The 16,319-nt window shown below is 38.4% G+C and overlaps 1 protein-coding gene across 7 annotated transcripts in view; it reads left to right on the forward strand.

Moving 5' to 3' along the window:
* PRR16 (proline rich 16) overlaps positions 1–2,012 on the forward strand; it is a 187,587-nt gene extending 185,575 nt beyond the window's left edge. For all 7 annotated transcript variants that reach the window (XM_082724149.1, XM_082724150.1, XM_082724151.1 and 4 more), the window contains one exon: positions 611–2,012. In XM_082724149.1, coding sequence (XP_082580275.1) covers positions 611–1,366 — 756 coding nt within the window. In that variant the 3' untranslated portion in view covers positions 1,367–2,012. The remainder of the gene's footprint in view (positions 1–610) is intronic.
* The last annotated feature ends 14,307 nt before the right edge of the window (positions 2,013–16,319 follow it).

The raw sequence follows: 16,319 nt of genomic DNA on the forward strand, positions 1-16,319 counted from the left end.
TAGTGGGTTAAAACCTCTGCCTTTGGCTCAAGTCATGATCCCAGGGTCCTGGAATTGAGCCCCACATCGGGCTTTCCGCTCAGCGGGGAGCCTGCTTTCTCCTCTCTCTTTCTGCCTGCCTTTCTGCCTTCTAGTGATTTCTGTCAAATAAATAAATAAAATCTTAAAAAAAAAAAAAAAAAGAAAGAAAAGTTAGGGTTTTGCAGAGTATTTGGCTTTTTTCATTTTTCACGTGAGATTAATGTTCTCTTGTAGTTTTCTACAGGCTGAGCCTAGGGAAAGCCACCACCCCTTGTTTTTAAAAAATCATTTCTGTTTCTGTATCAGGGTCTTATCTTTGGTGGGTTCAGCAGAGCCAGAAAGAGAAGGTATATGTAATTCATATATTATGTTCTAGGTACATGACAACATTAGGTTATCAAATAGTCCACACACCTCTCGAGGCCATTCTGTCAATGTATGGAATGGAAACACTTTCCAACCATGGAGTCAAGGATGTAGTGTGAGTCAAGGTTCCCTGAGCAGATTTCCAGCTCAACAGGGAGACATTGTTCCTGGTCTGTTTGGTTCTGGGTCATTGTTAACGCAGTTACCTTGTCCTTTCCACCAGGTGGTTGACCAGATTGATACCCTGACCTCCGACCTCCAGCTGGAGGATGAGATGACCGACAGCTCCAAAACAGACACCCTGAACAGTAGCTCCAGTGGCACGACCGCCTCCAGCATCGAGAAGATCAAAGTGCAGGCCAACGCACCCCTCATCAAACCCCCAGCGCACCCGTCTGCGATCCTCACCGTCCTGAGAAAGCCAAACCCTCCGCCGCCTCCCCCGCGGTTGACCCCGGTCAAGTGTGAAGACCCCCCGAGAGGGGTGCCTGTGGCCAATACCCTGAAGACCAATGGCACTCTCCTGCGAAACGGAGGCTTCCCCGGGGCACCGAACAAAATTCCAAACGGAGACATCTGCTGCCTACCCCCCAGTACCTTGGACAAGGCTCCCGTGCAGCCTCTGACGCACAGACCTGACAAAGACAGGTGTCCCCAGGCAGGGCCTCGGGAACGAGTTCGGTTTAATGAAAAAGTGCAGTACCATGGCTATTGTCCCGACTGTGACGCCCGGTATAACATAAAAAACAGGGAGGTCCATTTACACAGCGAACCTGTCCACCCACCGGGGAAGTTTCCTCACCCAGGCCCTCCCCTCCCTCCTCCGCCCCACCTCCCTCCTTTTCCGCTGGAAAACGGGGGGCTGGGAATAAGCCACAGTAACAGCTTCCCCCCTCTCAGACCTGCAACTGTGCCTCCTCCCACTGCACCAAAACCACAGAAGACGATCTTGAGGAAATCAACCACTACAACAGTGTGATGTATGCCATTTCCAAAACCTTTTCGTTTTTTTTTTGTTTGTTTGTTTGTTTGTTTGTTTTTGTTTTTGTTTTTTAATTCTATACTATAAACATAAAATAATAAGTAATGAGCACTTTCTACTCAAGCAATAAAAAGCCCAATATATTAATCCTGCATTCAGCAAAGTGGCATAAAAACCACCTGGTAAGTATGCACTATGTCATTTATATCCCGGGTACACGGTGTTTAAAACAGTTGCAACATCAGAAACCACAGAACCATGAAAAAGCTGCGTTTTTTGTTTCTTGCACCCGACCTCGGAGAAACAGTGGCCTGTAGATTTCAAATGGTTTGATTTACCATCAGAGGTGGAATTAGATTCATTTTATTCATGCCTAACTCATCTATGCACTAATAACATGTCACCCTCCTAACTTTGGCCTGATGCTTTTTAGGAAGAAATTTTAATACCGAAGGACTATTTTATTATTTTTTCTAAAGATGTTTGTCACTAGTTTTACATTATGAAATGCTGAGAACAGTACCAAAAAGTTTATTTTCTATACTATCCAATAATGATTATATGTTTCCCCTATATATGTAATGAAAGATTTTTGTCTGTGGAAATATCATATGTCAATAAACGACAGTACCTAATGGCAAAAGCACGCGTTCCTCAGAGCGGAAATGAAGCAGTGGTTCATTGAATCCTGTGTGAATATTCATCAAAATGGGTAGCTACTCTGAAAAAGTTTGGAGAAGATTACAGTGAGTATCCAGCCGCAGTTTCTAAATCAAATATCATTATCAGGTCATAAGTAGTATTTCCACATTATCATGTTATGCCTTGTGGTACGCCAAGGCCATATATTGAAGGTCTCATTGACCCAATACATGGCCAAACCCTTTAGATCCTCCTCACACTCTGCGTCCCTCCCAGTCACACCATAAACCAGAACACTGAAGCAGTGGGATGATCTGCCTCCTTCAACAGCAAGTTCTCTGCCTCCCCAAGGGAATTCCCATTTATAAGAGAATCATAGCGGAAAATAAAGATGCTTCTGGAATAGGACATTCCTAGTATCAGCCTTAACGCTGTTTCCCCTCACAGTTGTAATATGCCAGGGATCTTTGTTATTTTATAGAAGCAAGAGAAGACATCCTTTCCTCCTAACATCTTACAAAGGTCCTTCTCTTAAGGCTAACTTGCCAGCTTATGTCACTTACCCACCCGTGGATCAAGTTCACTTCCCAACTACTGTGATTTGGACAGATTGCGTATTTTGTTTTGGAACTAGAGAGGAGTTCATCTGTCCTAGAATCGTGATGACAAGTGCATACTGAACAAAAGTTGTTCATTAATTGGCAAGAGGAGAGGGAGTTCTCTTTGGTGAAATTTGGTTTATTGAGCAGCTTAATAAAAAAAAGATACTATAATTTTGGGACTATTTGGCTTTTGATCTCAATAGTTTAATTTTTGTTGCTACAAGGAGGCTGTCTTGTTTCTTTGTCGCCTTTTTCAAGCCATATGATGGTAATCTGGAATACTGTTTTTCAACAACTTCTTATTAAAAAATGGTAATGTCCGTTAGGCAGAATAACAGAGGGAAAATGACTTTTTGAAGGAACAATTAAATGAGTAACAAAACAGAAGATGTCATGTTACAAATTTACTCAGCATGATTTCTTTCCTGTGTGTATTGGCTGTGAAGATAACACAAGCACTATAAATCCTTTTTTTTTTTCCAGAAAGTTACAGAATGTAAGACCAATAATAGAGAAGAGCCATAATCTCAAATTTATTAATTATGTGATAACTATATTTAATAAATCTGACCCAAGTAAACACAGAATTGACTTTCCTAATAGCAAGCTAATATATTCTTAATTTTTTCATGCATTCACTTAGACTTATTAATAAACCCAAACTTTCATCATTTTCTAGATTTTAGTAATTACTTTCTTTCAAATGTGCAGCCAGTGTCAGACCATATGGTATCACAAACAGTCTTGGAAGACACGCAGCTTTCTCCCTTCAGCTCATCTTCCTTTCACAGCAAGTTACCATGACCTAATAATTAGCTTTTCGTTTGAAATGTTGACCCCTGTCCATGCCGGGGAGCCAGTCTGGATCTCAAGGTAAGAACTTCCTAGCGATCACAAATCACTCACAGAGCAAGTAACTCAATTACAATGAAGTGGGTTGAATAAGCTGACTAATTCAAGCGGCGGAAGAAGGACCTTGAACCAGGTGCTTAGTCACAACCTGTGAGGCTCAAATTCATCTCCCATTCTCAAAGTAGAGTCAAAGGTACCCCACGAACAACCATCTTTTTAAGCGTCATTGTTGACATTGCTAAAAATGGCAGTACCCATTCTCATTCAACACTTGTCCAAGCAGCTTTTGGCCTAAAAGGCCAAGTTAAATCCTAACCTAAAAGAGTTAAGAGGGGATGAACTTCTCTTATTGGTTTATTAAATACTCAGATTCAATGTTAGATTATATCAGTGTTGGGACTTTCTTTTAAGTTTATTTATTCCATTATTTCATTTTTTTCTTCTTCCATTAAGGTTTGAAATACATTGGGTCAATAAGGTATTTTTCGTTTTGCTTTCTTTTTCCCTGGCAGATCACTTTGAAACATTCACCGGAATGTATGTTTTTAAATAGTTATAACCTTGTAAAACAGGGAATGCAACTAACCGAGGGCAACATAATAAACTTATAATTAAAGTGTTGCAGGTGGCCTTGCCACTTCTGTCATCAGCCAACATGGCTTTCAGAATTCTAATTATCTAATGCAGGCTCTGTACATCGGCCATTAAATTATTGTAAAACATGGTTCATGGTTGCTCTTCCCAAAGATCCCAAAGCAAACCCTTTGGGGCAGTTCTTTTTCCCACTGTGCATTTGAAGACTTACATGACCAAGCAGAGTGAGCACCACTGAGTTAGCCTCTATTCTCTTTGGAAGGTGATGTTCCTACAAAATGTCCAAAATGTTCCTACAAAATGTCCAAGGATAAGGCTGCCTGTGGCAACATTCATTTGAGTGAAAGGTAGAACATGGACTTTTTTTTTTTAAGTAGCATCTCTTAATTAAATTGAAAAAGGAAAGCATTTCTCTTGCTAGTTTAAACAACGATGATCCCATTTGGGGAATGGGAGGTTATTGTATCTTGTCTGTTGAAAGGCGAAAAGAAAAGAAAAACTGACCAAAGTTTTCTTCTGTCCCCTAGCAGTGACAGCAGTTATATAAGGAGATAAAACTGATATTCTTTTTAGGTAATGCTTAAGTTAAATTTAAAGTATCTGCTCAAAAATACTGGGCATGCAGAAAGAAAAATTCCCCACTCTTTCAATTTGTTGTTATTATATTCATACCTTCCCTCATTAGCTTAACATCATTCTAGGGGGGAAAAATGAGTGGTATTAACTGAAGTGGTTTAATTAACCAAAAAATTCTTGTGTTTGAATTATGTCTGCATCTAATTATTTAATGAATAAAGGAATAGGGCACTGTATTATAGGACTTTCTTTGGACAGACCAGTAGTTGCCTTTAGCATTACCAAGAGCAGTAGCTATGCACCGTCTTTGAAACTATGCAAGACCTTTTATCTACAGATTCTAATTATGTAGTTCTTTTTGGATGCTCTGTGAAGAAAAGCCTGAGTAGCTTCACATGCATTCACGCTGGGAATGATGTAATCAAGTCATGAGTCACTGTCTGGACTGAACTTTTTCTGTAGAATACATGCACGACTGCAACGTCAAGTCTTCTACTTGTCCCGGTTCCGTTCTTTCTCCTGACTCTGTTGGTAGCACCTTTTGCTCTAAAGTACACCCACATCTGTAGCAGGAGTTTGTAGTGTAATGTACTTTGGTATGTACTGATGATTTCTAAGTGAGGAAATGATTTACAAGAATAAAGTTGCATTAAAAACCCACATCACAAAATTAGATAAAGTGCACAGAATCTGACACTTACTAGACGCTATCACTGAATCACATGACATTTTCCAGGTCAGTCCATAAGTGGGACGGTGCATTTAAATGTTTCGGCTAAGCACGTGGGAATTTTAGCATCCTTCAAGTTGCTCGATTCTGAAATAATGGCAGATGTGATACCCATTAGGGTACACAGCAGTGTGGAACATAAAACCACTGTTAGCCACCTCGTCTTAGAGCAGCAATGATGAAGGGTGTCATTTTTGTGAAGCCCTTGGATCTATCATTCCAGTCTTTTGGGGAAAACTAAAGTGGAACATAAGCCCTGCAAATAACCCTCCCTGTAAAAAGTAGTTAAATCAACACGTGGTATAGACTTGTGCACAGGCCATGGGAAAACAAGGAGGAAATCTTGCTTATCACATTGACTTCTAGATTGATCAAGGATAGGTAAGCTAATATTATTAATTATTTTTCTGAAACTCTGCATATGTTAGAGTTCCTCCAAGTTCCCCTATGAATGTAAAAAATAGATGATATTACCCTGTTCTACAAGTGAAGGAATCCAGGACCTCAGTTTCAGTATTTTGCCAAAATCAAAATCAACCCCTGGGTAAGTGACTGGGCTGGCATTTGTGGTTTTTGTTTTGTTTTGTTTTGTTTTCTGTTTTTTTTTTTTTAAACACCTTGACTCCCCATAATTTTCCCCCGTAAAGTTGCTACTTAATTATGTTCTTCATAGTCCTGAACTTTGCAAATCTTTCTTTTATTCTGAGTAGTTATTTTGACGTCTGAAAGGGGTTACCTAACGTTATTTTGACATTCTTAATATGTTTGATCTTTGCAGAATATAAAAGGGATTTCAGGCAATTTAGGAACCATCTAAAGTGAATGAGCTGCTGAATAATGCCAGTCTCATTTTCTTATGGATTATACCAGCAACTTTACCTTTCAGGGGTTTTTTTTTCCCCCTTTAAGTTCAAAGGCTGTCTATTATTTTAGTTTCTTTGCCTAAGAGGTTCTGATTTCATAGTATTAATGCCTTTTGACCCTGAATGTGTCACTTTCATTACTGGTATTTCTTTTGTGAATTTCATCTATTAATATTGACCCCTAAGCTAAAAATAGCAATTGATCCATTCTGGAGAACCACTAAAGGACCAGTGCATTAGAGCTCTCTTTAGTAAAAGACTTTCCATCCTCTTGTTACTATACTATAAATATGATTTTCCACTGTTTGATAATGTAGTTGTCAATTCTCCTGACCCCCACAGGGAATTTTGGACCCGCTAAATAAAACAATCATGGGCCCTGCGGTGGTTTAGGGTTGATATTGACAAGATACATACTATCTAATCCTTGTCAAGGACTAACTTTGTGCCATTCTTCTATGTGTTTTGTGTATATTATTTTTCCTTCATACCGCCCTTTTCCCCCATAGCAACCCAATGTCACAGACACTGTTATAAACTACATTTTGCAAATGAAACTGTGGTACCAGAAAGGGGCTGCCCAACATGGTAGAGCCGAGAAGTGGCCAAGACAGAATTGTAAGGCAGGCACTTAGCCCCCATGGCCCAGTTCTCCACCACCTTTCAGAACTGCCTAGAGCATAAGCCTTGCATTGTGCATGGGTCACCTGTGCAGGTGAAGGTCACCATGTCACTGGAACTAGCCTGAAGCTGTCAAAAGGTAGCCCATGAGAAAAACACAAGTGTATTTCTGTATAAGTCGAGATAGTGTAGGCCATGGCGTGGGAGCGAAAAACTCTAGTATCTTAGAGGGACCTGAATTATTTCTTGTTCACTTTAAGTTCATCTTGAGTCCAGGAGACTCTCCAGGTAGTCATTTGGCAATATGGGCTGTGCTGGATGTGTAGAACCACCATCTGGTCAACAGAGGATGGGGTTACTGGAGTCTTACCTGTGCGTTTACCTTAGCCGCTGTACATGTCATTGGTCAAGTCCCCATGTGCCCTAGAAAGGAAAGGAGAGCTGCCTATCCATGGGTACAAGTCATGCTTACCACCATTCCTAAGAGGTAATTTTTTGGTGTCTAATTTGAATAGATTACAGATTATTATAGACACACCTTTTCCTTTCGAATCACTTGATGTTCATTTAGTCTCCTCATAGATTAGGATGACATCTGATTTTAAACAAAGATGGAGAGAAAAGAAGTGAATTTAACAACTAAAGCCTTAGTGGAGGGAATTGACAACATTTTCTGAGATGAGAGGTAAGTGAGCCCTATTGTCTTCAGCTACCGCATCTGCGCTCTATCTGAGGCTGCTCATCTACTTACAGTTTGTAGTGGAGCCTTTTAGATCGCGCACTGACTTTTCAGTAGCCAAATTCCTAAAGATCTTTTTTTAGTAAATTAGGTGGCTATATGAATAATTATCCCTAGGAGAATAGATAAACCTAATTTGAAGACACTTAGTCATCCAAGACAGGTTAAAGAAATATGAAAACTCTACTACAGAAATTTAGGTCACTGATGGTATAAATTACGACAATATGTATACTATTCATTTATGCCGAATTTATACTATTCGTTTAGGATAAAAATGTAAACTTGAAAGCAGGAGGTCTGGATTTGAGTCTCAATTTTCCCAGCTCCCAAGCGGTCTGGGTCAAATTGCCAAGCTGGGTCTCAGGCTTGCTTTCAAATGGAGATAATGGTGTCCCTCTTTTCTATGCCATAGGGCTCTTGAATCTTTATCCTCTTGCCATAGGGCTCTTGAATCTTTATCCTCTTTCCTTTGTATTTTAGGGGCTCACCTAATCCTGTTTTTACTTCTCAGGGGCAAGGATGATAATATCAACAAGAGGATACTGCCATTTGCAAATGAACTTGTAAGACAACAGGACCACATTCTTAAGCTCTTTGATAGGCAGCAAGGCTGAAATGTAAAACAGACAAAGCCCCACCGACAGGTGCCTTCAGGTTGTGAAAAGCTACAGAATAGGCAGGTACCAAAGTGTTCTACCTCCTTCTTTGCAAATGTCATTTATTTGTCCCAACTCCCAACTCCTTAGTTCCTGTCTCTCTTGCAGTCCCCCAAATAGAAGTGATGTGCCTTTTCCTTGCTTTCTTTTGTCCGTCCCTTCACGTGGTCTTCAAGCTCTACTTGTTGCCCACATTGCTCCTTTCACACAATTTCTTTCTGCTGTAGTCACATTGACACGCCTGACCATCCCCCACGACGTCCCCATTCTCTAATATCTTTCTCTGTTTCTCCTCTAAAGAATCCCACCTTCCAACCTGCCGTCCTAAGGCCCTCATAACTGAACAAATGTGAAAGTACCTTACGAACAGTAAAACCTCAAACAAATGTCTGTCCTTGTGATTGTTTTGTGATACTTCTTGTCTAATTCCTCTGCTTCTTGTTAAGCTGGTAGACTGATTTGTATTTGCCTGCATTCATGCTAATGATATTTTAGTCAGGTCATTTATACAGTAATTATTTTACTTAGATGTTTTCATGTTTACTGTGATCAAGGAAACTAATGATTTTCTTAGAACTTTGCCAGTTCATATGTAGAAGTCTCATTTTTGATTTATTAAGTTTTGTGAATTAGCAAGTCAGAAACTGAACATGACGGAAATCCTAGGTGACTACAACAGAAAGCACATTTTATTAAATTGTTTTGACAAGTGTAGCTTTATTTTAATTTTTTATGATAATATTTAATAGCACATGAGTAAATTCATTTAGAATATAATTTGTCAAGCTAATTAAAGTCTAATACCATTAGGCCTTTATAAATCTTTGAAAAATGTTTGTTCGACTAGGATATTAAATCATCAGGCTTTTGTTTAAAAAGAGAATGTATGTTTGTGGTTAAACATATCATTTATCAATATTATTAAAATCTGAGAAAGCATTAACTTTTGTTTTTCCTTAAACGAAGTCTGATGTATTAGAGTGTTTCGATGAGGTATACCTTTCAGAATGACTAAGAACCAAAGTTTTTGATCATAGCAATTAATGGATTAAGTATAAATAAAAAAAATATTGCTAATAAAAGTCCACAATTATCATCTGGAACTTCTACCAATTCAAACTCTTCAGGACAAAAACAAGATATTTGGATGTACTTTACCTCCTTTTTAAAACTTCATAGTTTTACGGAGACAAATAATGATGACTGTATTCCGATTGATATTTGAAATACACTGCTACCATTCTGGTTTTTAAAATTTTTTTCTATTTATTTATTTATTTGACAGAGCCAAACTTGGTTTGCCTTTTTCTTCTCAAGTTGTTTTTTTTTTTTAATTTTTATTTTTAAAATTTAGATTCAATTAATTCAATTAATTAACATGTAATGTATTATTAGTTTCAGAGTTAGAGGTCAGTGTCTTATACTCAGTGTTCCGCATAAAAGTGAGATCACAGGATAATTGTCTTTCTCTGATTAACTTATTTTATTCAACTTAATATCCTCTAGTTCCATCCAGGTCAATGCAGAACAGCAAAATTTCATTTTTGATGGCTGCATAGTGTGTGTGTGTGTGTGTGTGTGTGTGTGTGTGTGTACATACCACATCTTCTTTATCCATTCATCAGTCGATGGACATCTGGGCTCTTTCTATAGTTTGGCTATTGTGGACATTGCTGCTATAAACTTTTGGGTGCAAGTGTCCCTTCGGATCACTACATTTGTATCTTTGGGGTAAATACCCAGTAGTGCAATTGCTGAGTCATAGGGTAGCTCTATTTTCAAATTTTTGAGGGAGGTCCATACTATTCTTCAGAGTGGCTGCACCAGCTTGCATTCCCTCCAACAGTGTAGGAGGGGTCCCCTTTCTCTGCATCCTCACCAACATCTGTCATTTCCTGAGTGGTTAATTTTAGCCATTCTGACTGGTGTGAGGTGTTATCTCATTGTAGTTTTGATTTGTTTTTCCTGATGCTGTGTGATGTGGAGCACTTTTCCTGGTAACTGTTGGCCATTTGGATATCTTTGCAGAAAGTCTATTCATGTCTTCTGCCCATTTCTTAATTGGATTATTTTTTCTTTGGGTGGTGAGTTTGATAAGTTATTTATAGATTTGACATTCTTTTTTTAAATAGATTTCTAAGTAGACTTAGTTAGCATTACAGAGAATACTAAAAATAGCTCCTCTATATCACTTCCCAATAAATCAGAGCATCATATCTCCAATTTTCAGCTGTATTTAACTTCTGCTTCTCCATTGTTCCTTTTATCTAAGTAATTTGGATCTTTTGCCAGCTGTCTTTTTTTTTTTCCTTTAGTAATTTATTCCCAGTGACACTCTATTCAGAGAGGCTGTTAGCACCTCAGTTTCAATGTTTCATTTGTTACCTTCCTGGTCACTTGACATTTCACCTGAATGTCCACTTGATTTGGCAGATATCCAACAGAAAGATTTTTCTTTCATCATTTCATCTCAGCCCAGAAATTGCGAAAGCTCGGGACAACCTGCCATTTAAAATTGCTAAGTGGGCCTGGCAGTTCTAGCAAAAACCTTTCTAAGGCTACTTTTACAACCTCCGCAGTCCAGGGAGCCCAACACTGATAGGACTGCTCCAACTAAGAGGTCTCCAGGACTGGAACCCTGACATGAATTACTCATTTCCTGTTGCCACACCTTCTCCTTGCCGTGTACCCTGAGCCTGAAATAATTGCTCCTTGCTATTTTGGTTTTATAAATCTTGCTCCATAGATTCCCACCATTTAGCTGAATCCTTTCCTCATCAATCAGCCAATCAATTCATCAAATAAAAAAAAAATTAAAAATGTTAACACCACCGCAATGGTAAAATGGGTACAACATAGGTAAAAATCCAAAAAGGAAAACAGAAAGATATATATGGAAAAAATAGGAATTAAATTAGTAATTAACTAGTAAATAAATATCAAGTGTATGTCTTCTCTTAAATTAACAGAATTATGCAAAGGTAGTTATGGTATCTGCTCTCACTGGCAAAAAAATAACGTACAGTATTAAAATAGAAGAAACTTACAGACCCATCACTGATTAGGTTAGGAAATTGACCTCTCAGTAAGACAAATAAACTCATGTACAGAAATGTAAGTTTTCTCTTTTTAACTTACAGAAATGTAAGTTATATCTTTTGATACAAGATGTATTCCTTTTTTAAAAGATTTTATTTATTTATTTATTTATTTAAGCGAGAGAGAGAGAGAGAGAGAGAGAGAGAGAACAAGTGTAAGAGCACAGGAGTGAGTGGGAGCAGGGTAGGGTGGAGGGAGAGGAAGAAGGGCGAGCAGACTTCGTGCTAAGCACAGAGCTGGAAGCTGGCTTGATCCCACAACAGTGAGATCATGACCTGAGTCAAAATCAAGAGTCAGATGCTTAACCGACTGAGCCACCCAGGCACCCCTAAAATTTATTCCCATTAACTTAAAACAAGCAGTTTCCAGGAGAAGACAGATTGGTGCATATTGGTGTGTGAGAATCAGAGTCTTGGCAGAGAAGAACAACCAAGAAAATGTGAGGTAATACGTGAAGTACTGTCACATATGCAGAAAGCGCTAGGCAGCAGGAAGGAAGGGAAATGAAAAGGAAATTGAAATGAAGAGCAATCAAAATCTTGAACTTAAATGAAGGCATGCATACAAGGGAGAAAATGAAGGTTATGCCCTTAAGTGAATTCGTGAAGGTTTAATTGTCCTTTTTAGCATTTCAACAAAGATTGTATAACGCGCCACTTGTCTATTTCATGTAAATACTGGACAAAACCAGGGCACGTGGGCAGCTCATCTGGTTGAGCACCAGACCCTTGGGTTTTGACTCAATTCATGAACTCAGGATCCTGAAACAAAGCTCCATTACTGGCTAGAGGCTCAGCAGGGAGTCTGCTTGAGATCGACCCCCCACCCATTTTTATTTTTTTAATTTGAAGGTACACTCTACTTTGACTAACAGCATCAGGAAAAGCCACTTTTCCCTCTCAAGATGTAGATAGCTGAGAAGACGGATTTTGGAGAGGCAATGCTGCCTATAAATGTTCCCATGAGAATGAGGCTTTCAGTTGGGTTTATATTTAGTCTTTCAATTACACGCATTTAAGATCCACCTCGCCCCAAGCTCACTCCAAGTCGCTAGGATGATGCAATGGGGACAGGAATGAATGCTCCCTGCTGGCAAGGACCGCAGTGCCAGATTCAAAGACAAAAGAGGCAAATCACCGTTTGCATCTGGAATTCTGTCCAGGATATTGTCCTTAAACCACCCTAAATCGTCTCTACTTACTGGATTCAAGATACAAAGTTAACATGACTTTTATTTCCATTGAGAAAATTCAGAAATTTTGTTGTTTCATGGTTTTGCCCAGTATTCTCATCTTCTTTCTTTTTGAAGGTTTATTTAATTATTCGAGAGAGAGAGAATGCACACGCGTGGGGGAGGGGCGGGGGGCATTTCAAGCAGACTCCCTGCTGAGCCTCTAGCCAGAAATGGAACTTTGTTTCAGGATCCTGAGTTCATGAATTGAGTCAAAACCCAAGGGTCTGGTGCTCAACCAGCTGAGCTGCCAAGGTGCCCTGGTTTAGTCCAGTATTTACATCAAGTGTGTTTCCCAAGACGAGCTAACCTAAACCTGAGGTTTTATTTCTGGGAGAGTTACTTATGATGTGAACCAGGAGTAGGCAACATTCTTTCCCCAGCGCTTGATTAAATTCCTATGATAAAGAAACAGCCATCTCAATATGTATCTGTGGACTGAATTCACAGATCGAACTTCACACTAAGGTGTGAAGTGTTGTATTGATTATGTCCTAGTCTCATAGCTTCTTCTATTGTATTGTCCCTTACAGTGTTTGGGCAGATTGAAGAGATATCTGAAAAGGCTATTTTTATATTCTTGGTTCAGTTGTGTGAGGTTCCTCATTGATAGTTTTAAAGTGTGACATTTACTGAGCTTACAGTTATAAAGGTTAGTCATAATAAATTTCCTAACCTATGAAATAAGGGAAGATACTCTTGTAGTTCTTGTAACCTATGGGCGGTTATAAAAAGCTGCTGATTACTTTATACACACTCATCTTTTAGAGAACAGGGCAATGGGGTTGAATTTGGCAGTATATATTACCTCAAGGTATCTTAGAAACTTTTCTTTTTCTTTTTTTTTTTTTTTCAGTATTGTTTATTCCCTCAGAGGGTTTTTTTTTTTTTTTTTAATTATATTGTTATGAGGGGCGCCTGGGTGGCTCAGTGGGTTAAAGCCACTGCCTTCGGCTCAAGTCATGATCTCGGGGTCCTGGGATCGAGCCCCACATCGGGCTCTCTGCTCAGCGGGGAGCCTGCTTCCTCCTCTCTCTGCCTGCCTCTCTGCCTATTTGTAACTGCTGTCTGTCAAATAAATAAATCTTTAAATTATATTGTTATGAATACTCTGTTATTTTAACAATTAGTTTTTATATGGCTCTTTGCTGTACTAGGGTGTGACTCTCTCTAGGACTTGGACCATAATCTAATTGTCTTTCTTTCTCTCTCTTCCTTCCTACCTTTCCCTCCCTTCATTCCTTTCTCTTTCTTTCCTTCTTTTCTTCCTCTCTTCCTACCTCCCTGCCCTTCCTTCCTTTTCTTTACTTTCCTTTTCCCTTCATTTATTTCTCCCTTTTATTAAAAAATAACTTTTATAATTTATTATTATTATTTTACCTTTTGACCCCTTCACTCATTTCTCCTCAGCCCTGGTCTATAGAAACCACAAATCTGTTCTCTGTATCCATGAATTTGGGTGTTTTTGTTTGTTTGTTAAGATTCCACATAAATATTACCTGAAGTTGTCCTGGAACTTTCCTATAATGACTTAGATACTGACAATATATCAAAGTTTAAGCAAACAGAAATTTTTTTTCCCCACCAAAATTTAAGCACAGAAGTAATATAGGAACATAGGCTCTAATAGACCTTTCTGAACTTCCTAGGAGAAAAGTTTCTTAACAAAGAGAAGCAAAACCCAAGGGAGGTGGTGGAAAAGGATAAGAGACTCATCGATTCTGGGGGAGATAGCACTGTGAGAAGTTTTCACCTGATCTTGGATCTTGGAAATGGATAGTCACGGGGGCAAGATTTCGATGAAGACAGGAAATGGGCTTCATTGGCTTGAGGTTTTTTTGTTTTTGGGGTTTTGCTTTTTTCCTCTCCTGCTTTGGCCTAGGGACATGTTGCAAATCTGAAAGAGTGCAAGGTTCCTGTAAAGGAGTGGTGCTAATTGCACCAAGGAGAACCTGGTTTTCTTTTCCAGATGGAGTGATGATGAAATCTGAGAATATATGTTCTAAAAATTCTTAGCATTTTATGGTATAGAAAGTAGAGCACCACTGTGCCGAGGAATATTTTAGAGCTCGGATATTCCCTCTCTTGGCTAGATGTGCGAGTGTGGCTGTCTGTGCTGACGAGACATCAGAGTCCCCTGGGAAGGTTCAGATGCTGAGGCCCATCCTGGACCAATGAAATCAGAATCTCCCCATCAGAGGCCCAAACATCAGATATTAAAACTACTCAGGTAACTCTAGGATTTCCGTATGGTTAAAAACCACTGAATCATAGTAAACAAACAAACAAAAAAAAAATGGTACCAAAATTGCTACATCTGGTATTCCTTATTTCATCCTAATGGCAATAGTATGAAATCAGTACTTACAGATTCTCTTTACCATATGAACAAGAGACAGGAATATATTTAGAATTCTACACTTTATTATTTTTTTATTTAATTTTTTTCAGTGTTCCAAAATTCATTGTTTATGCACCACACCCAGTGCTCCATTTTAGAGAGCTTAAGTGGAGCATTAAAATCTTGTTTCAGTTAATGTGGCATTTAAAAAAAAAGGTAATTAATTCCTGAGCTAGAGATTTCTTAAAGGTAAATTTAAAGTGGGGAATACGTGCGTTTTGTGTATTAGCTTACCTCTCCAAGTTTCTGTGATTCCCTGGGTCAACATCTATTTCAAGAAGTGAAAAGTTAAATTTTATATTAAATTGTGACAAAAACCAAAGGTTGATTTGTGTGCATTTTAAGAGTATTGCTTAAGTGTTGGTAACATGCTTAGGCCAATAATGCTCAACTATTTACAAATATAGAATGTTACTCTAATTTTAGGACAATAATTCATTATTGGCCAGCTGTTATTCAGATTGCTGATGGTATCTTTAAGCTAAAGTATCAAATATTCTGACATTGCCAGAAATCTTATACTCTTATGACCTCCCTCATTTCTATTTCTCTACAATTCACGTCAATTGTAATAAATTATTTTAATACTTTCCACACATACATTAAACAAATGTCAAGTGTCTATTTCATTTTTATGTGAAGGAAGTAGGAGTCAATCTTCAATGTTTAGAAAATATTCTTTATAAATTCTTTGTAAATTATATATTCTATTAATTGTGTTCATCTTTTATCATCTGCTTCTATTTTCCAGACTAGCTTGAACAAACTAGAAATTTTTCTTTTTTCCTTTTTGTGCTCTTTGGCTAAAGAAGTAAAGATTAATTTTTTTTTTCTTTTTAATGTTCAGGACATAAGTAAGACCATATCATTAGAAGTACTCAAATTGTATATTAAATATTAAAGATATCTAAATGCCTGGGTGGTTCAGTCAGTGGAGCATCTGGCTCTTGATTTCAGCTCAGGTCATGATCTCAGGGTCGTGGGATTGAGCCCTGTGTTGGGTTCCGTGCTCAGTAGGGAATCTGCTTGAGATTCTCTACCTCTCCTTCTGCCCTTCCCCTTCCACTGATTTGCTCTCTCTCAAATAAATAAATATTTTAAAAAATGATAAATAAGACATCCATAACTATAAATAATTCACAATGTTCTTTTCTGCTCCTCTGATAATGAATTACTCCTAGAAATTAATATTGCCATTAATAAATTTGAACTGAAGCCTGTGATAGGTTGATGTGGATAGAAAACAGTTGTAAAACATCTCAATCTAAAAATACTAAATTATTATTCCAACAGAGAGAAGTATTCCAACAGAGAAGATCTCGGTATGTCCTTGATTGCTTA

This window comes from Mustela nivalis, assembly GCF_964662115.1.
Source record: "Mustela nivalis genome assembly, chromosome: 3".
NCBI lineage: Eukaryota > Metazoa > Chordata > Mammalia > Carnivora > Mustelidae > Mustela > Mustela nivalis.